General features: G+C 40.3%; 1 protein-coding gene across 1 annotated transcript in view; it reads right to left on the reverse strand.

Annotated features, from left to right (window-relative positions):
- Positions 1-20,387, reverse strand: part of LOC128700082 (prolyl 4-hydroxylase subunit alpha-2) — a 39,450-nt gene extending 19,063 nt beyond the window's left edge. The window contains exons 1-5 of the mRNA XM_070098769.1: positions 20,157-20,387; positions 6,071-6,264; positions 2,023-2,195; positions 931-1,095; positions 4-19 (exon numbers count right to left, since the gene is read on the reverse strand). Coding sequence (XP_069954870.1) covers positions 4-19; positions 931-1,095; positions 2,023-2,195; positions 6,071-6,264; positions 20,157-20,162 — 554 coding nt within the window. The 5' untranslated portion in view covers positions 20,163-20,387. The remainder of the gene's footprint in view (positions 1-3; positions 20-930; positions 1,096-2,022; positions 2,196-6,070; positions 6,265-20,156) is intronic.
- Between the last annotated feature and the right edge of the window lie 2,479 nt (positions 20,388-22,866).

Raw genomic sequence — 22,866 nt, forward strand, 5'->3', positions numbered from 1 at the left:
GGCTTGCTGCTGTGGAACTCTGGGGATGAAAAGGCACAGTTCTGGCATTAGAGACGCTTGTAATGCTCTTATGAAAATTACTGTAATCGCGGGAAAGCCTCATTAATTTTATAACATCTGAAAAAAGGGGAAACATCTGACTACCTCTTCTGGTGTATCATCCACATATAAACCAGAAACAGGGTCTGTCCTAATACTGATCTTCGTGGAATTCCATTTGTTACGCTTGCCTATTCGGACACCTCTTCTGGGACAACCATTCTTTATCTCCTTCCCGTAAGGTACTCTTTGATCCACTATAGAGAATTTCCTGTTATGCCTGCCTGCTCAAGTCTGTGTCCCAGTCTCTTGTGAGGTACTGTCAAATGTTTTCCTGCAGTCCAAGAACATGCAAAACACCCATTCTCTCTCTCTCTTTCACCTCACTTTTGTTAATTCGTCATAGAGCTCCAGCAGATTTGTGGGCAAGATCTGTCATCTCTAAACCTGTGTTGGTTGTTATTTATGAAACCACTTTTGTACAGGTGCTCCACCACGCTTCCGATTATGTTTTCCAATACCTCATATAGTATGTATTTCAATTATGCTGTCCTGTAGTTTTACTTTTCCTCTCTGCCTACTTCCTTTAATTTTTATACCAAATTTGCTGTCTTCCAGATCTTTGGCAATTACCCCGTATACTTTAATACCAAATTTGCTGTCTTCCAGATCTTTGGCAATTACCCCGTATACTTTAACTTATTGTATATTTTAGTGGTTTTGACAGTGCCTCTGCGCCTCGTAACAGAATAAATGATGACACGTTATCAGTTCCCATTGCTTTTGATACATCTAGCTTTCTCAGAAGTGCAGGTGAAGAGGGAGGTACACACAGAGGTGAGGATGGAGAAACAAACAGGGGTGAAGGACATACAGAGAAGCAGCACTTACCGCTGGAGGTGGGTCCGGTGCCAGTGAAGGTACCAGCAGGTAAGGTGGTCATGTTGAGGTTGTACGTATCCTGAAGGCGGACCAAAGCTACGGCAGCACCGTGCAGGTCCTCCATCACTGGGAAGGTTGACCTCTCCCGGAACAACGCCACACGCTGTACCAACTCTGGAGAGAAAGTGAGGTTGAGACTACCACAAGCTGTACCAAATCTAGGGAGAAGAAAGAAGCTGATGGAGGAAGACCACCACACAAACTCGGGGAGAGCGGGAAGGGAGAGTTATAGGTAAACAAAGAAGGTAGCAGGACGATCATAAAATTACAAAAGAGTAACACTAACATCACATAGTCTTTGACATGGCTCTGAGACGTCAACTCACTTACGGAAAAGCCAGAGCTGCACAACCTAAGATAACTTGGCTGTACAGCATCAGCAAGATCACCAGACTCTCCATTATCATGTCGCTGCCTAATAAGACTATCGTAGATCTGGTTTATCCAAAGTAAAAATTCTACACATTTAATATATAAAACTACTGCAAAAATTTCACATTATGCATAAAAACTTATGATAAAAATCACACAACATAGCCATACACACCACAGCCACCCCACTAACAACGCTGTAACAAACACGTACAACCACCCACACAACACACATACAAAACCACCCACATAATACAGCCACCCACTCACTCAAACTAGCGACATATACAATACAGCAGACACACAAAACCACCCACACAACAGTCACATACACAACACAGCCATATACACAATCCACAGCCACCCAAGCCACATACACAACACAACTGACAATCACCCACACAACACAGGTACATACACAACCACCACAATCACCTACACAAGTCACATATACAATACAGTGCAACACACACAAACACAATACAAGCTAAGTGTGTATCGATAAGTGCCTTTAGCAACCGGTAATTAACACAAACCATAACAGTGTCTAATGATACTTTGCCTATTGACACACACACACAAACCACCACCCAGGCTAAATGTCTATCGACAAAGGCATTTGACAACCGGTAACTACTACTACACACAAAAGAGAGCGCGAAGACACACCTTGTGTAGCATTAGCATGGAGGGTCATAGCGTCCTCCACGCTCGCCCACTCGACAGTGAGTCGCTTCAGCAATAAGTAGGCGTCGACGGGGTGAGCTACCACCATCCCTCCGGACCCTGAGCCACCTCCGGTGCCTCCTTCAGTGCTCAAGCGATGGTACTCTGACACATACCTATTGGAGAAGTACTCAATATAAGATCTTGATCGTAGATGTGAGTGGCCAGGCCAGGTCCTGCCTCCCGGCAGTCCGTATACACACCTCCCATCTCTTGCCACCAGGTAAGATATGATTTTTAATACCGACATGCTTGTAAAGCATAGTTGATATTTTAGCGCCAGTATACATTAAAAAAAGTGACGTTATATCGTTTGTTATTTAAACTTCATCAGTACAACGATTCGATATGCTACCGGGTGAAACTTTTCTTCGATAAATATCGAAGCACTACATGTCTTGCATATACACCACCTCCACTCCTAAAGATATTTTTATTTTTCAAAGGTGTGGATGGGTAAGTCAGTGGAAGACCTTGGACAGATGGTCACAAGGTGCATGGTGGGTCATCACAGGACTAAGACCTGTAATAAAGTTGGTAGAATTGCCGACAATATGTAAAGTAAAAGGACACAAGTGCAACTAATGTGACATTTTATTATGGCAACGTTTCGCTCTCCAGGAGCTTTATCAAGTCGTAACGGCTTGATAAAGCTCCTGGAGAGCAAAACGTTGCCATAATAAAATGTCACATTAGTTGCACTTGTGTCCTTTTACTTTACAGGGCTAAGACCTGCCTGCGTCCAGGTGACATTAAACCTGTGATAAATGGTTATGAAACCGACAAGTTGAAGACTGAGACATTTATACAACATAAGGGAATCTTTACCTCAAACTCCTCCTCTCCTTACCTATTTCTACTTTATATTGGACTGATGAAGCCACTGGGTGGCGAAACGTTTCCTTAATAAAGATTCCCATATGTTGTATAAGTATCTCAATCTTCGATAATACACCTGTTTCCTGGCGAATAACACCTGATCTAAACCTAGCGTCTTCATTCCGAACATCACACGGAGAGATGCGTCTCTCATGTAATGTTCTTAGATCAGTTTGCATATAGATTTCTTATTTAGACTAATAAAAAATATCATAGTAGGGCCTAACTGTAAAGCAGACTAGTGGTAATACTATTAATTTTATTAAGATTTACAGAAATTTAACACACATAAAATACAGTTTACCAAATAAATATGTTATAATTGTTGATTATCTAATATTTACATTATAATACAAATATACCCTTAAATTAAAATAAAAGTGAAAGATGACTGTTACTCAGCTTCCCCCCTCTCTCTCTCTTTTGCGGTGTTAGTTCTGGTTAGGGTAACGTATATTAACTTTTATGTCGGTAAAATTACCCGAAAATAAAGCAGTTAAAAAGGACAAGTGGCTTACGGTAGAAAATGTGAAGGAGAGGTTGTCTACTCTTAACTGCAACATTCTTATTTCGTCAGCAGACGAAGATACAGTGAACTACATACAAAAAAAGTGTAAACAGTTAAATAATCTGCCTGAAGGAGCAATCTGTTAGGGAAACCAAAGTGAAAGGTGGAGAGTTGAAGATGTGCTACACAAACTCCCACGTAGCATCATTGAAGCAAGAACGTTGAGTAGGTACATGGATGGGTGTGAAATGAACTTGCCTAGCATGGGCCAGTAGGCCTACCGCAGTGATCTACTGTTTTATGACTGACATAGGAATATGTGTATTTAGTCATTTCTCAGCACTAACAGTTAGGCTGCGCTACTAACACATGGTGTCACTAACGTCCAGGCTTCCACTAACAATCAGGCTGTTAAATTAACACTCAGACATTTTTAAGAGTATTCAGAACATGTTTACCTTCAGTGACGCGTTCTCCCAGATAAATTACTGTACAAAGATCACCGCGACAAGAGCCAACATTGACGAGAATTCAAGTGGTTAACCCCCGTAAATAGTAAAGCCACAAAGTTTACTTCAACTCCACCAGCCACTTTACCTTAGGCAAGGCCAGCACACCAGTAATGTACTCGGCTGATACATCAACAAAAGGAGAAACTTGTGTAAAGATTCGCGTCATGCGTTCAACTGGTCGCTCACTAGAGAAAGTGGTGTACAGATTATAACGTTCTCCTTTTTATGCTTACACTTGTTTTTCTTCCTACTGCTTGGTCAACATTACTAAATGGCAGTGTATTTACGTCGCGAGATGTGAATCTTAATTTATGTACACTGAGAGTATGCTTTAATCCCTATTTCATGGGTTACAGTATCCTTGACTGGTAGTGCTCAGGCGATATGAGGATTACTGAACCTCGTCTAGTTAAAAGGCTTCAAGCCTAACAATCCCTCGGGATCAATCTTGGGCGAGTGGAGATGTTGGGCAAATTTCCTTACATCTGTTCACTTAGCAGTAAATAAGTATTCGGGAATGCCATCCTGAGGGGGGCAGTAAAGTTTAGATAGGGCTGGGCTTTGAAATGAACAGAGAAACAACTCTTGGCCTGTAAATTCACCGTTTTAGGAAAAAAATGCAGCCTACAAAGTAAATTATGTTTCCCCCCTCTTTAAAACGTAACAATAAACTTCAGAGTCGTATTCCGAGGATGGTATTCACTTGAGATCTTCAATATGTGTATACAACTTCGATGACTTTTTTTTTTTTTTTTACTTTTAAGAGTTTCTAAACTTAAGTTTGCGGTTTTCATGTTCTGACAGTGACCCTCGACAAGGCCACATAACCTCATTGGTTTTCCGCGAGTTTTATCGGTGCTAAAGTTGTATTTATACACTTGTTGGTTAGCTTGAGAGCTCGTATTTGAATACAGCTCAGGATGGCATTTGCTGTCACTCGAGCAGCTGTCACGGGAAAAGTTCCCAACACTAGAGAGATGGGATAATTATATTAAATTACAGAGTTCTGCAAAAATATACAGCTTACTCCACCTCTCTCTCCCACCTTTTCTTCCATTTGCCTTTCTTTCTCCCTCTGCCCCTCTCCTCCCTTTACCCTCTCTCCTTTCCTCCTCATCCACCCCTCACTTTTCCTGTTATCTGCCCCTCTCTCCAGGGCAGGCAGACAGACACAAATTACATTTACAGAAGCTGACATTTTAAAGTGATAGAAATATGTCTTGTTACTACAACTTTTATAACAGACTTTTTTAAGATTTTCCCCCGAGGGAAGAGTTTATTGAACAGCATCATTCATCCTGCGACTGAAAATACTGCCACAGAAACATTTCATTACAGCCCAGACAGACATGTTACTGTCAGTGTCAACTCCAGCATTGCCCTTCAAGGGGCCTTGATCCAAGGAATTGAAGCTAACTCTCCTTTTCCTTGAATCAAACCTGGAAAAAACCTCCCATTCTCCCCTCACATTTGCGTTTGTGTTCTATAGCATTTTTTATATTTCTGGATTTTAGACTGAACAAGGCTGACACTTAATTCGAAAATAAACTAGTTATTTTTTTTACTTTTTTTTAATACATCGGCCGTTTCCCACCAAGGTAGGGTGGCCAAAAAAATAAAAATTTTCATCATTCACTCCATCACTGTCTTGCCAGAGGCGCGCTTATACTACAGTTATAAAACTGCAACATTAACACCCCTCCTTCAGAGTGGTGTTAATGTTTAATGTACCTCCCATCACCAGAACTCAAGTCTGCCTGCCGGACTTGGTCTGGTCCTGAAACAGACTGATCATTCTGCTCGTTCTCTTGTAATTCTGAACTTAGTTTGTGGGCATGTGCTATACCACCAATAACCCAGGCAAGAAACGAATTTAAAATATTATCTACCAGATAACGGGATTGTATCCCTGTTCTTATCTCTATTTATTAACTTTCCAGATTTTTATTTTATACCTCAAGGTCAAATTAAGGGCAACTATTCAGTCTGGGGTGAAGATACACGATCCTGGGTTCTTACAAACGTTTCAACATGTTCTTAAAAAATGTAAGAACAACTTATATACAACAAAGAACACCTATCGCTCACTCACCGTTTGATAATGTCGACCCTGTGGTTAGCGGCCTCCAGGTACCTCTCCACCATCCTCACGATCTCCGCCTCCAAGCTTAGGAGATCTTCGAGCTTGCTAGTAGCAGAGAACATGTCCTCCCGAGCCTGCGACATAAAGTTCTGGCCGTGTGTGGCTTGCACCAGCAGCGCCGCCGCCGCTAGGACAAGACCAGCCTGTGGGTGATGAATGGTTATATTAATGAAGTGCTAAACCTGTGTGGATCATTCAGAATAAGGAGTGGCGAAGACTGAATCTTCTGTTCACTAATCGCTGCCAGATCTTTGACCATCAGTTAAATTGAGTTCCTTAGGTCTCGCCTCGCAGTACATCGCCCCCAGTTTCGACATCAATCTCCTAGCGAACCTTTGGCTGTTTTCTAATTTCATGCTTGATCAGATACGAGTTCCACCCTGGTTCCACATATTCCAAGATGGGCCAAATGTACGTTGTGCACAATGTCCTCAGAGAATCTTTGTTTAGGTTCCTGAACAGTTCTTAGGTTAGCTAAGTTGTACGTACCACTAAAATTATAGTAGTGTACTTCTGGTGATCTTCTTGGCGAAAAACTACGTAATCTCAAAGCTTCCTTCTTGTATTTTGTCTGCATCGTCTCTTACCCCAGTCTGTATTCCGTGTCCAGTCTTCTCACTCCCCCATTTCCATAACTTTCCACTTATCTGGACTGAATTTATGTAGCCACTTTGCTATGTTCGCAGCCTGTTCGTCTTATTGGGTTTGTGTACCTTAATATGAATCTGACGTACATTAGGCACAGAATCTAAAGGATTCTTTATTAAGGATCCTAAAAGCTATTCCGAGATTAGTTAGAATGCCGAAGTCAGACAGTTGATGTGTTCCTCTGGCGATATGTTCTGAATGACGTTTACTCCTACATCCTTTTCTTTCGTCTATAATTTTACCTTCTCTCCTCAAGATGTACTACTCTGTTCTCTCATTTCCCGTTTTTCACGATCTTACACATATTATGGACTGAATTTCAACAGCAAGTTGTTTAAATCTATGTGGAGCCTTTATCTGTCTTCGCCTGTTTGTGTTCTTTTGAACAGTCTCACATAAACGTCAGATACACAGAATTCGATCCCACCTGGCAAGTCAGGAATAACAGTGCCCCTAGTACTGATTCGTGGGCGACTTTACTAGTTACCATTGCCTCTACCCTCCTTTTCCTACTATCACCGTCTTCCAGGTGCTCTTCTAGTTAGTGAGCCAGTCTCTGGTGAGGATTATTATAATCATGAGGGAGCGCTAAACCCGTAGGATTATACAGCGCATGTGGGGGAGGGTGGAAGGCATTCAGGCTCAATTCAGGGAACTGGAGCACAAATCCAATTCCCTAGATTTTAGGCAGTAAAAGTTCTCTCCTCATTTGTAAGTCTACAATTTCGCCTGTCTTAAAAAGGGTTGTATGAGCAGTGTTCAAATCTACAAGGAACAAGTGCCTTAAATTACTTCTGTATTTATGTGGAAGAAGTAAAACCGTAAAGAAAAACTGTTTAAAAAGAATATGACCATAGATTTCTCATTTCTCACAAGATATATACACAGAAAGGAGTAAGTCTCTTTGTGCACATATACTGAAAGTTTAGTTCCTATTTTTAGAGATTAAAGTATTCGCAACTGGTGGGTGAACAGGTTTATGTGTAGCCATAATGACTCGTGTAGTATACAGGCTCTAAACCCAATTTCCCACTCAGTTTTGACATATCTTTTTTTTTTTTTTTGGGGGGGGGGGAAGTGCTAAACCAAGAGGGGGTCACAGTCTTGCTTTGAAGATTCTTCTTATCCAGTCTATTTTTCTTGCAGCTGTGAGTCAACACTTCGAGTTCCCGGAGTGTAGTATTTCCACATTGTTACCCCGAGGCCCCTAGTAATCATTGTCGCTCGATAGAGTTATTTGATGGAGTTGGGACTCTGTTCTACTTTCTAGCTCTTCAAAAACGTCCATAGCGGAGTAGTGGTGAAGTATGTGGAAATACTGATTGTTGTAGTGGTGGGTTTATTCTGTGACTGTTGTGGTGGTGGTTGTGGAGATATTCTGTAATTGTTGTTATGGTGATTGTTATGGGGGTATGTGATTCTTATTGTGGTTGTAGTGATTCTCTGATTGCTGTGGTGGTGGTGATTGTTAATGATGTTGTGGTGGTTTTGTGGTAGTGGTGATTAATACTGGAAGTTGGGAAAACTATAATTGCCTCTCACACTGCACTTTAGATGACTAGAACTGGTGTTGCTGTCATCATTGCTTACAACACATCCATGAGCCTCAGCAACACCATTGTAATTCTCTAAATTGTCACTTGCATCAAGGTAATATTACTATTGTTGCTTTTACCACTCCGACCGTCTCCCAGCTAGATAGAATGATTCAGAAAGGAAACAACATTCATTCAATCGTTTTCTGGCTAGAAGTCCGCAAACATCATAATTCACCCCTCCAGAGTCCAGGCACCGTACTTCACACCTCCAAGACTCAAGTCCGCCTAAGAAGTTTCCCTGAATCCCTTCATAAATGCTACCCTGTTCACACCAACAGCGCGGCAAATCCTTAAAACCACTCATTTCACTCACCTTTATCAACACACGCTGGATTCCCAAGTTCCTACTATTTAACACCTCTTTCACACCCTTCACCTCTCCTGGTACAACCCCTACAACTTCTTCCATCCTCTCAGTCCAGATTTATACACCCCTCGCGTTCATCCTCTCCAAATACATATACAACCTCAACAACCTTTCCTCCGCCCTCTAAATAATACCTTTCGTAATCCCACACCGTGTCCTAATTTCTATGCTCTGGATTTTCTGCATAATATTCACACCAAACATTGCTCTCACACATAACATCTCCACTGCCTTTAGCCGCCTCCTCCCTGCAACGTTTGAAACTCATACCTCGCATTAATATAAATTCTTAATGCTACTATACTCTGATACATTCCACATTTTGCCTCCATAAATAAACTTCTTTCCACAGATGTCTCAACACACTCGTCCATTCTCACCTCATCGTTTACAGACTCATCAGCCAACTAGTGCACTTTCGAATATCTGAATACGTTCACTTTCCCCATACTTCCTCCAGTGTGATATCCAATCATTCATTCCTTAAACTTCTCGTTACTTTCATCACTTTGCTCTTTCCCACATTCACTTTTAATTTCCTCATATCCTTTTCGTATATTAATATATTAATGAGAAACAGCTAAACCAATAAGGGTCATACAGATGGTATTTAGTATAGGTCAAGCATCGTTCGTTATATGCTGAGTTTGGTTGCTACAAGGTATTGCAACAATAAATTTATACTGCATATATATCAATATATAGACTAAACCTAGCTAAGTAAATTAATTTATAGTTATTGTTGTCTGATGATGAAGATATCTTTGTATATTGCAATTCTCCTGTGTATGGCAAAGGCCCCAATGAGAGATGTTAATTCCTTAGTAACTCCAGCTCCGCTGGAAGGAAACCTTTGAGGCTCACGTAGCTGATGAGCCTTAATGAAATACTTGATATCCTCATTGCCCTACTGAAATCTTCCAGATACAATACGATGTATGAAATGTATCATGTGTAACGGAATATTCAATTCAATTCAATTCAAAGTTTATTCTCTATAAGGATTACAATGCTGAGTTTACAGAAATTTGGTTATTGTTTGGTTTACATGTAGTAAAATTGTGATTACAGAGTGTACCACTAGAACGCTTAGCATGGCTAGGCATTTCGGGCATACTTAGTTTTATTCTTAATTGTAAAATATTACAAATTATGAGGTAAGTTGGTCTTATGGCTAAGTGACTAAATACTAGTTTATGAGTTTAGCAATGTGAATGCTTTTGTTTTGGCACAGTATATAGTTTCAGTATTGGAGTATCACAGGATTCATTATTTTAAGACTGAGATTAATATTTCTGTTTATGGTCAAATGAGTGAGCGAGTGTAAGTGTGAACCACCAGGTGGTATTCGTGTAGTTAGTTGACGGGGTGTATCAGGGAGATTAGATGTTTTCTAATGGTAGTTTTGAAGGTGATGAATGTGTCTGCAGTTCTAGAGTTCTCAGGTAGGGTATTCCAGATTTTAGGGCCTTTGACATACATTGAATTTTTGTAAAGGTTTAGTCGGACACTGGGAATGTCGTAGAGATGTTTGTGTCTGGTGTTATGCCTGTGGGTTCTGTCACAACTATCAAGAAAGCGTTTTAGGTCAAGGTTGATATTAGAGTTTAAGGGATAATGGAATTTTGCAGTGTTGCCGACAATAGCGAAGAAGACACGTTTGCAAGAACAAGCTTTTATTCAAACGTTTGCAAGAACAAGCTTTTATTCAAACGTTTGCAAGAACAAGCTTTTATTCAAACGTTTGCAAGAACAAGCTCTTATTCAAGTCATATGTCTTGAAAAAGCTCTTAGCGGAACAAAACGTTGTCCCGATAAAAATTTGTTCAGACTGTTTTTTCACAGCAAGCTTATGTTCTCACTGTGTAACTATCATACTGCGGGTGTTCCCACTAGGTAACTATCAGAGTGTAGGGTAGCAACATATTGCTTATGTCTCCACTTTTGTTTAGTAAACACAAGAGACATGTATGATCTCAGGCAGGGACCACATACGCCGCCAGTTCATCATTCTGTCATGTTAGGTAGTAGAGCAGTGGCAAGACCACCAGCCAACCATGCTATGATGGTTGATTGATGGATGAGAGCTAGCGGAGATGAGCACCGAATAACTGATGGTTGAGGTGAGGAAGGGCGTTGATTTACTGATGAGTAGGCAAGGTTGGCTTAATGTTGAAAGAGAGCTGGCCGAGAGGAAGAGTCGAAGGACCTTACGTGATAGTTGACGTCGAGTATAGTGGTCTAACAATCTCTCTTCTCAATCCTCTCAAGAAATCAGACGAGCACACAAACACATTCCTACTACGTCAAGTTACACGCAGTAAATTAGCAGAGAAAATTACATTATATTCATTAAAGCTTCAATTACATTATTTAACCAGACTCTACACCTTTGGTAGCAGAAAGACACTTATAGAAAAGACGTTCCAGAGGGGTGAGAGAGAGAGAGAGAGAGAGAGAGAGAGAGGAAGCAGGTCATGATAGTTTCAATCTCTTGAATCTTGTAAGGACACCAGTTCGGTTCCCAGGGCTCCTTACAAAGTTTATTGTTGTTTTGTTTTATTTATAGAACATCATAGCCGTTTGTTTATTCCGCGCTTTAAACATACAGTTTCTAATATTAATTTACACTGTCATTCTCGCCTTTTCGCTGTTAAATTGCATATCCACTGTCATACTGTAAAAATATTTATCACAAAGCCTAACTACATTCGAAGCAAAATTTTCACATTTCACAATCCATATCTGCAATTCATTCAGTGTTACTGGCCATAGGCGTCAGCAAATTTAGACGAAAAGTTAAATATCCCCATCAGTTATGCCAAAAGTGATGCTGGGTTCTTAGCAAGCCTCCCAATGGCATTTATATAAGGGCAGCACTGTCAGAGAGGGAAGAGAAAGCGTGTCAGGGCATTAAATGAAAGTTAACGTTAAAATAACAATCTGCATGTTGTCTGGCGAAAGAAAATCTATGAAGCGCATCGAAGGGCGTTGGACTGTGAGGGGGGGGGGTGACCTGGCAATTCTTGCAGTGGCACAAGGCACCCATCCTTCCATGGTGTGACCAACATGTAGTTACGAGAGAACGGCTTCCCACAACTGACAACGATGCAGTGAGGATGGCCACAGGCTGAGTGTGGTTTAATTATAAATAGCTTGTTGGTCACTGACTCAGATTATAACGTTACCTGTGATTTCGCAAGGGCTGAGTCAGTATCAAGAAATAATATGAGAAGGGGCAATAGCATTTGGGAGATTTCGGAAGTTCCCAGACATGCAAAGTGCATAGGAAACTGCAAGGTCATTGTCCTAAACACCAAAATAATGTCGCGTATCAAAATACGATTTTTCTAATACAACAAAACTAAACGTTTCCCCTCAAAAGACAAAGGCGCGGGAAAAATGAAGTCCAAGTCATTTGTAAAGAACCGAGTCTGAGACAACCATTAATGAGGTGGACATGATAGTATTCTAGATGGCAGCAACTGTAAGTGTGAATAATGCTGATATGAAAAGACTTGCCGACTACTGAATCGCCCTTCAAATTTACAAAGTCAGCAGGGTGTTCTATTCCAGTTAAGGTCTTAGAGTCATTACCTTACACAGAGGTAATGTCTGAATGCATCTGAAAATAATCAATAGCGAACAAGCCAAAAATAGAGAAACGAGCTTTTGGGAAAGGAGGGAAAGGCTATATTTTGGCCATAGGGACTTCCAGTGTTAATTTTTTTTAAATTATAATATACCACTAGAAAGTAATATTTCTGGAAAGTCAACAATCGAAGAAGAGGCAGGGGAATTATATAAGAGCAGTAGGACGCGTGCAATATTGAAATCATATACATATATCAATTTCCACGAAGAAGTGAAATGAGTGTTCTAAGAGTTCCACATTCCTGTGGAAGTCTCAGAACACAAGCACACACAGTATGTCAATACTGTCATTATAAAAATGGAAAGCAAGCTTTATAGGCTAAAATAATATACAAGAGATATAAAATCACCAAATGGTGTTTCAAAACTTACTGTAGATGATGAGAGACTGACACAAGTTGACTGTCAGCAAAGACATTGTATAAATATTTTACAAAAGGAAATACTATTGCAGTCTTCCATTGATAAGGTCAAATAGTGTGACTCTCAGAAAAAGTTCAAGAGAACACAAGGGTCCTAGTGTGCATCATGTAGCCCTCCTACTGTTGGCCTGTCTTGACCTTATGTGACCTTCCTGTTGTAGGCTTATACTCTGACTTAGGCCCTGAAGGAGTAAACAGGTGTACATTAGGGCATATATTTACAATTTATATTTTCTATTATAATCAATCTTAATTCTTCAACTTGTCGGTTTTCAAAACCATTCATCACATCTGTCAGACACTGCATCAACATGGAGAATCTTGATACATAGAATTCTTTAAAACTTGTCCAATCTTTGGACAAAGACCTACTTAGACAAGTGGATGGTTCCACTATGACCCCGCCTCCTCCTGCTTCATCTCGCCTGACTAGAGTATATAGCCACTGCTACGGCCGTGCGGTACTTTCTACAAAATTGATGGACTGAACACATCGACTCCACGCTGAGGGACTGATTACCTCAAACTACTCCTCTCCTTATACGTCCCTGCTTTGTATAAGACTGATGAAGCCACTGTGTGGCGAAACGTTTCTTCAATAAAGATTCCCATATGTTGCATAAGTGTCTTAATTCTTCAACTTGTCGGTTTTCAAAACCATTCATCACACACACACACATCAAATTTAGGATACCTGCTCAACGTTTCTTTTTTTTTTTTTTTTTTAATTCAGTATAAAATGCCAGAACGATTTAGACTGAGAAGTTAAGATTATAGGAAGTAGGGATCAGAAAGTCTGAAGATGTGACAGTATTGATGACTGGCAAAACTTCACCGGATATCAGAAACGTCAGCAGGTTCGATACCGTTGAGACGGTTTACGTTCAGTAACTGTCAACTACTGATCTACTGCATATATCTTTCAGGGAGTTCACGGCAACTGAAAGTATGCTTAATAAAGGTGCTCACATATATTTTTTGCATCGAACTGGCAGCGAATATATACTACACATTCTTTACGAGGCTAGCGATGAGAAAGGATGGCAGCCAGTAGCACGTCAACGAACTCGGATATGGGAGTCCCCTACCATTTGCAGCCGAAAGTATCACCTTGGGAAGAGACATATATGCAGTGTGCACGCCATGCAATGCATGGAAGATGTATAGACCGAACGAGATCTTGAGCCCATCAGTAAGTTTGTGAAAATCTAATATTCCTTCCTCAGTATCTGGCTCACATGTAATAAACTTTGTATATGTTTCACTGGCATCAGTGAGCAGTGGGAGAGAATGGGGAGTGAGTATGGAAAGTAAGGGGCGTTGCTAACTTTAGAGTGTGACAGGATTTCGAGACACGAGCGGTCATGGTAGTCATGGTCGCTTCTGCAAGAAGAGTGTATGGCGCACCCAGAACGTTATGTAGTCATCACTGCCAGATGTAAGCAACGAAACCAGCTGTATACAGCTGTAAATTGTGTGATGACCGTTAGGAACGGAACGGTCTAACTGACCCTAGTCAACACTGACCGTTACGAACGGAACGTTCTAATTGACCTTAATAAATATAGACAGTTCCGGTCCCATAGGTGTTGAACGATCCCTAATAACACCGTAGCCTATAGTTATAAAAACTCTTTGGATGCAGCCTCCACAGTGTTATCCCCGTGCAAAATGTAGTCCTTCAGTTTTATATTAACCATAAAAAAAACAGTAACAAAAGAAAACTTACTTGGGTTCTAAAAATACAATCATAGCCTCATCCTTCACCAAAAATATTTCTCTCGCGTGATCTGATGCATCATGCGGTGTGAAGTTTCTCTTTTATATTCAAGAAAATTGTTTTTTCTCGGTCAAAGTCATTTAAAGCTGCTAGTCATTACTTGTATTATATTATTATTACAATCAAAACTAAGTGTTAAATCCTGAAGTGTCATACAGTTATCTGTATTATAAATGTTAATTATTATTATTATTATTATCAGGTATTTCCGAAGGGGACCTTTCAGTGGTTGCCTGAATTTTTCTCCTCCAATTCTTCGTTTTTACATCACTCACAACATTTGACCTCATCTGACCGGCTTAAGTTTCAGAGGTGTATGGTAAGTAGGCCAAGATTCTAGAATTGGAATGTGGAGGTGCACTATGACCAAAGTTGTAGGAGCCAATCCTAAGTATCTGGAATGGCTCCGATAAATTCCCAAACCCACTGCCGGCATAGCATAAAAAAAAACTGCCTTATAATTCAACAATGGTGTTGAGTAAAATTCAAGTGTGTAAATGCATATCTGCCAATATATGTGAAAGATAGTGAAATTTTTATTCCTCTTAAATCATGTTACAGTTGAATCTACCTCTTCTGGACTGCTTCAATATTTAATACTTAATGCATCTTACTACCAGGATAATGCCATTAAGTTTGTGTGCGCGCAAATTTGTTAAAGAACTAGTTAAAAAAAAACATGACATAGTTGCAATCCGTGTGATAACTGCAGAATGCCTCTTTTGACCGGCTTCAAATTTTCAGCCCTGATGTGTTTTCCGGAAAGCACGATTTGCGTTGTTAGTGGGCTGCATAAGTCCCAATTTTATTAAATAAACAGTGATTTCTATTCAATTATGGGCTTCAAAATATTAACCCTAATGTATTCCTTACGTAAGGAGGATGTCACCGTTTAGACTATATGGATGTGAATTTGAAATTTTAATGAAATTGTTAAAAAAAATTGGAATCACTGGGTTCAGAGCAAATACTCGAGAATGCCTTTTGTGATAGGCTTCAAACTTTCACTGTTGATTGTCTTTTAAAAGACTTTGGTAGGCATAATGATATCGTCACGAATCCATTCATGATTCAACTGCTACAGGAGCTTAAAAGGTTTCTTTCGTTTTAGCAGAGTTCGATTTACAGTTTCTTAAAAATTACCTCTTAGGATGGCCTACTTTAAACACGGGAATTTTTTTTTTCTGTAATAACTATGCATTAGTTTAAACAGTATGTAGGACAGAAACCGAGGATATGTTCATAGGATAAATACACACATATGTTCACATATTTACATATTGTATTCATGGGAAAGCGTTAAACCCGTGGGGGTCTTATAACTCCTGAGGGAATGGGAGGCATTTAGTTTCGATTCAAGAAAGGGAATGGAAGGTCCAATTCCTTGGATTAAGAGCCCCCCCTCACATGCATCAAGGAACTTCCCTTGAGACATTATTTACATGAAACTGGCACATTACACCCCACAGAGAACTGGATGTTACTGGGTTTGTCGCTGGTGATGGGTGATTTAGGGTGCACAATGAGGATATCCTCAAGCACTACTGAGTGAAGGAGAGATTCACGCAGCCTCTACAACAATGCCATCTGCACCCGTGTGCTTGTAGTGACAGGCAAAACTACTAGCTGCATCGAGGGTGTGTCAGTGGGCGCAGTCAACACTATCTGCTGCATGAGTGACTTGATAGTAGCAACCATACTGGTTTCATGACGAAACAAATTGTTTTAATTTCTTAAGAAAAACTAATCTCTCGCCGTGCACACAGCTGCCACTGTTGTTTTTCTTGGGAAAACTTAATTAAGAATCCGGATCCGGAGTTACATCAAGCTGAGTTTCACATGCCAAACTGAGCTATGAAAAATACCAAGGTAAAAGACACCAAGACAATATGAAGGGCAGAGTAACAACCCCACTACATCCACAAAGGACTCGATACGGCATAGTCTGTTAGTAGGCCAATAAATAGCCCTCAACAAGGAAAATCACATACATATGTTTCACTCAGGAAAAAAGGCAACAGCTTTAGTTGCTCTTAACAACCCCAACTCCACCAACAAACTCAAAAAGCAATGTCGAGGCGCTCAACAGAGCTACCACTCCTCCAGGGTCTCCATCACAGAAGCAGAACACTGTACTCCAATGTTCTTAACTACCCAGAAAACGGTAACTAATACACCCCTGACGTAAGGATGGTCGGTGCAACGGGAGCCTGAAGGGACGCAGGAAATCGACTGCTATGTAGACTTCAGGATGGAATGTCCACAGCTATACTGACTTCACCATAGGAAGCTTGCTTGTCGCGCGAGTGCTGCAACAAACCACAAAATCACATATGCATATAGGAAATTTATATGCAATGTCGCGGTTATAATTTGATCCCAGTGAATGTAATGTAGTTAGATTGGGTTCAATTCACACAAACTAGGCAAAAAAAAAAAAATGCTCTCGTTAGTTATATATAATAATATTATCTCCAAGTATTACAGACCCAGAGAAAATGGCACAAACATGATGTGCATATCATCCTATTGGTGGTGATGAACAATGACTGAATTATTTGAATACTTTAAAGCACTTACGTAAGTGTATCGAGTTTCGCAATGGCTCTCCGAATGATACAACCAGTCAAGTCTTACGCAAATACTTACGTAAGACTAATTAGTCTTAAACCACTGATCATTAATTCTTTTAATGATAACTCTTCACATATATATTTAAATAAAAAAAAAATGACAGGTCCTACCATATATATATATATACACACACATATGCAAGGAATTCGCGAGAGCAGGCGAAATATACGCAAACACTATATATATATATATATATGAGAGAGAGAGAGAGAGAGAGAGAGAGAGAGAGAGAGAGAGAGAGAGAGAGAGAGAGAGAGAGAGAGAGAGAGAGAGAGAGAGAGAGAGAGAGAGAGAGAGAGAGAGAGAGAGAGAGAGAGAGAGACACACACACACACACACACATAAGAGTGGAGGAACACTTAAGAAGGTCTAATGGCCCATACCAAACAAGTCTTTCTCTAGACCAACCATACCCACCCACTTGTTCAACCTTTTCCCAGATAGAGAGCTACGAATGAATACCAGAACAGGGAGAATCACTACAAGAACAACGTAGTTGCTGAAGCAAAAGAGCAACACACTGTTCTAGACACCAGGAAATTGTTGATAAAGACGATCAAACCGAAGATAATGGAGGATGTGCTCAAAGAAAATAACAGGCAAGTATGAGAGGCACTCAAAAATCACCAAAACATCATTACACTGAACAATGGCAAATGGACGGAGGTCAACCGCAACATGTATGCTGGAAATACCTAGCAGTATCTGTTTAACACGTTAAAATGATGACACCACTTAATACGTTAAAATGATGACATCACTTAACACGTTTAAGTGATGACACGACTTAGAATCTTACCTTCCCTGCTACAGGAAAGGGTGGTTGTTATAAGGGGAAAAAAGTATCAGTTTGTATATTATAATAAAAAAGAAGATCAGTTTTAATAAAATCTGCAATTTGGGACTTACATAGCCTAACAGTAGTGTGATATTTTCTTTCAGCAATTTATACCAGCTCTTAAAAGTTTGAAGATGATCAGAAGAGGCTTCAAGTCTAATGTAAACACATGTGACTGCATCCCCTGCTACAGGCAAACATTGACCTGGTTATGACATTTTAAACCCCTCAAGGAAGGTTCCTTGATGTTGGTGAGGGGCTCTTGATTTAGGGAATTGGATCTGTGCTCCAGTTCCCCAAATTAAGCCTGAATGCCTTCCACATACCCCCCCAGGCGCTGTATAATCCTCCGGGTTTAGCGCTTCCCCCTTGATTGTAATAATAATAATAATAATATGACATTTTAAACAAGCTTTTGTGGTGCAGGGATGGGGGTTCAATAGGCAATTTGAAACCAGTTGTCAATGGGTGTTCGTTTGGAAAGCGGTATGGAAAATACTCTTTACATACTGATGCGAGGATTTAAGTTTCCTTCCTGTACTGTAACAGCTGAAAGGCAGTTCATCATTCGCACTATTTCATTCAAAAATGACTAGTTTTTCTGGATGTTAATACATAAATCAGTTATGTATCATTCTAATTTATCAAGGCAACCAGTAATCACAGTGACTTCATTTTTATAGCACTGGGAAGGTCTGTCCAAAATTTTGATGGTCTTGATTATGTCTAGTTTTACCATACAAGCAAAGTATAGTATCATCTCAAAATAAAATCTTCAATGTTTTTTGTGTTAATTTCAACACATGTACTGTTCCTTCTCAACAAGATAGATGAAAATGAAAATGAAAATGAATTTCATTTTTCCCAGAGCTTACAATAGTTACAGACATTTACAAGGTATTTTGGAAAGCCAATGATTATGAAGAGCACTTCGGGCATAAGTGTTTATTAATATAACTTAAGATAAGCAACAATGAGCGAGTGCTGAGCTCGGTGTTTAGTTACACCGTCAAGGTTGACTTAAATGAACACATCCTGGGAACACCTCACTGGGCTGCTTGAATGTTTTATTAGGTTTAATTCCTAGTGATCACACGAGGGTAATGAAATTTGCATGTCACCCTCACCATTAAGAGCTATATAGTACCTGAGGAGTAGCTCCAATTCCTTGCATCAAGAACGCTTCCTCAGCATCAATGAACCCCCCATGGAGTTAAGGAAAAAAAAAACATGAGAGGATGTGATGCTGATGGTAGTGGTTATGACGCTGTCTCAGGTTTGATTAAATCGAAATAAAACAAAATATTAATTTCTTTTACATAAATTCGTAATTTTTTAAAAGCCCATAGTATGAGCAGCGTTTCGGGCGAAACGAGTCCATCAGTGTTCAGATCACAAGAAATACAATATTTTTGTATTAAATACAATAACCATCAGCGTCGGATACTTCTAGTCCTGCAATTTTTAACTTCCTGTCCACTGACTTCAATAATTCTTCCAATCTTTAATGTGCTAGAGCCTCTCAATGTATTGAAGCATTTCTTAACGTATTACAGCCTCTTTCAATGTATTAAAGGCTCTCTCAGTTTCAGTTTTTCTTAATGTATTTGAAGCCTCACTCAAGTGTATTTTAAAACCTTTCTCAATGTATTAGTTTCTTAACGTATTCAAGTCTCTCTCAACGTACTTAGTAAAGACTCTTGATATATTAAAGCATTTATTAATGTTTTAAACTCTCTCAATGTATTAAATCAGTTAATATATTAATAATGTAATCTAAATCTAGGAATTTAGTTATGTAAATTATAATGTATATATTGCGTGATTGATTATTCTTACGATTTAGTGATAAAGGTTTTGTCGTTATTATTTATTAAATTGAGGTTTTAATACATTGAAAGAAGCTTTAAATTCCCCACACATGGGTTGAATGGGAGGCAATCAAGTTTGATCCAAGGAAATGTATGACATTCAATTTCTTGAGGGAGGGGGGGGGGTCTTAGATTCAGTATTTTTCACGATACAAGGAATATACTCTGTCACGTATATAAAATACACAACACACCTAGTGTAAATAGTAATAATAACACTTACCGTCATTATCCTTGTTTGCTAAGAAGTGTTACGTAGGCGACGTTACAGTAAAGAGGTGCTACGCGAGCGGTGTTAAGAGTGAGCGATGAGGGTAGAGACAACCTCCCACCTCGAAGGTTCACACGTGACTGAGATCTTCCCTACACCCGCTGTTGTTTAATACACCACTAGGCTCCTTCCTCCCTATGTTAGGAAAGGGAAAGGCTGAAAGAGGATTGGGAGGTGAAGAGAAAAGGGGATGAGTAGGAAAGGGGTGGAGGGAAGGCAATTTGAAAGTCCAGCAACAGTAATAAACCACAATACGGCAGCTAGAATGTTTCACATGTAACCCATATTTTAGAAGACGTTTCGGTCCGTCCTGGACCAATTGTGACGATAATGGTCAAGGAGGGACCTACACATCGATTAATAAATGAAAGGTAATTATTTGTCATTTTCGTGAAGTGTATGTTACGTGACATTTATAATAATAATAATAATAATAATAATAATAATAATAATAATAATAATATAATAATAATAATAATAATAATAATCTTTATTTCTACAAGTACATGTACAAGGTATACAGGCCTACTTGACACCAATGATATACTACTACATAGAAAGCCCCTGGTTATGCAGAACATTTCGGTCAAATAAGATTTTGTCCCCATGATGTGACCCACACCAGTCGGCTAACACCCAGGTACCTATTTTACTGATAGGTGAACACCGGGGATCGAACCAAGGACCCCAGTGTGTGAGCTGAAATGTGCTAGCAATCGAGGTACGGGACATCTTGAAAGTGCATCGTTTCTTGAGCTGGTCTGTGTGGTCTTGACCTGGTCCCTGCGATCCTGACCAGGTCTGTGTGGCCTCGACCAGGTCTGTGTGGTCTTGACCTGGTCCCTGCGATCCTGACCAGGTCTGTGTGGTCTCGACCAAGTCTGTGTGGTCTTGACCTGGTCCCTGCGGTCTTGACCAGGTCTGTGTGGTCTCGACCAGGTCTGTGTGGTCTTGTCCTGACCCTTGTGGTCTTGACAATAACCAAATTTGAATTTTTGTCTAAACAAATATATTTTTTCAATGATCTAGCCTTTTACGTTTTCTCACAGGAGCATAATCTGTGCGATTTTCACTAACTTTGGTCCACTGGTTTTCATTATATAATGTAAACGGCAGAACAAACCAAATACGTTTTTTTAACAAAACTGGACGCACCAGCAGGGTGCTGCGACCCCGTTTTATATACTAGTTTCACAGCGGGAACAAGAGCTGGTTATGTTTCCCTCACGCAGGATGGAGGATCATAGGTGTTGAAATCTGTCAGTCTGAGCTGGGAGACTTCAGTAGTGTCAACCTGAGCTGGGAGACTTCAGTAGTGTCAACCTGAGCTGGGAGACTTCAGTAGTGTCAACCTGAGCTGGGAGACTTCAGTAGTGTCAACCTGAGCTGGGAGACTTCAGTAGTGTCAACCTGAGCTGGGAGACTTCAGTAGTGTCAACCTGAGCTGGGAGACTTCAGTAGTGTCAACCTGAGCTGGGAGACTTCAGTAGTGTCAACCTGAGCTGGGAGACTTCGGTAGGGCAATGAGCATATCATCAAGCATTCTAGCAAGGGTTCATCATCCATGGCAACTTCCAAGGTTTCCTTTCAGCATAGCTGGAATTGCCATCTCTCAGGATAGCCTATCACAAACACAGGAAGAAATTTTTATGAAGATACTACCATCATCCCAGAGCGGGGGCAAGAAAAATTGTACACAGGAGGCAGAGGAAAGAAAAAATGGTGAAGGAAGAGAAAGATGGATGTTATAAGACAACCACACACACACAAACACACACACACACACACACACACACACACACACACACACACACACACACACATACACAGATGAGGAGGAGGTGAAGAAACTGCTAAGAGACATCGATACCTCAAAGGCAATGGGACCGGACAACATCTCCCCATGGGTCCTTAGAGAGGGAGCAGATATGTTGTGCGTGCCACTTACCACAATCTTCAACACATCCCTGGAAACTGGGCAACTACCTGAGGTATGGAAGACGGCAAATGTAGTTCCCATTTTTAAAAAAGGAGACAGAAAAGAGGCACTAAACTATAGACCTGTGTCATTGACGTGTATAGTATGCAAAATTATGGAGAAGATTATCAGGAGGAGAGTGGTGGAGCACCTGGAACGGAACAGGAGTATAAATGCCAACCAGCACGGATTCACGGAAGGCAAATCCTGTGTCACAAACCTTCTGGAGTTTTATGATAAAATAACAGAAGTAAGACAAGAGAGAGAAGGGTGGGTTGATTGCATCTTCTTGGACTGCAAGAAGGCCTTTGACACAGTTCCTCACAAGAGATTAGTGCAGAAGCTAGAGCATCAGGCGCATATAACAGGAAGGGCACTGCAATGGATCAGAGAATACCTGACAGGGAGGCAACAACGAGTCATGGTACGTAATGATGTATCACAGTGGGCACCTGTGACGAGCGGGGTCCCACAGGGGTCGGTCCTAGGACCAGTGCTATTTTTGGTATATGTGAACGACATGACGGAAGGGTTAGACTCAGAAGTGTCCCTGTTTGCAGATGATGTGAAGTTAATGAGGAGAATTAAATCTGATGAGGACCAGGCAGGACTTCAAAGAGACCTGGACAGACTGGACACCTGGTCCAGCAAATGGCTTCTCGAATTTAATCCTGCCAAATGCAA

Source organism: Cherax quadricarinatus, chromosome 64 (assembly GCF_038502225.1).
Source record: "Cherax quadricarinatus isolate ZL_2023a chromosome 64, ASM3850222v1, whole genome shotgun sequence".
Classification (NCBI taxonomy): Eukaryota; Metazoa; Arthropoda; class Malacostraca; order Decapoda; family Parastacidae; genus Cherax; species Cherax quadricarinatus.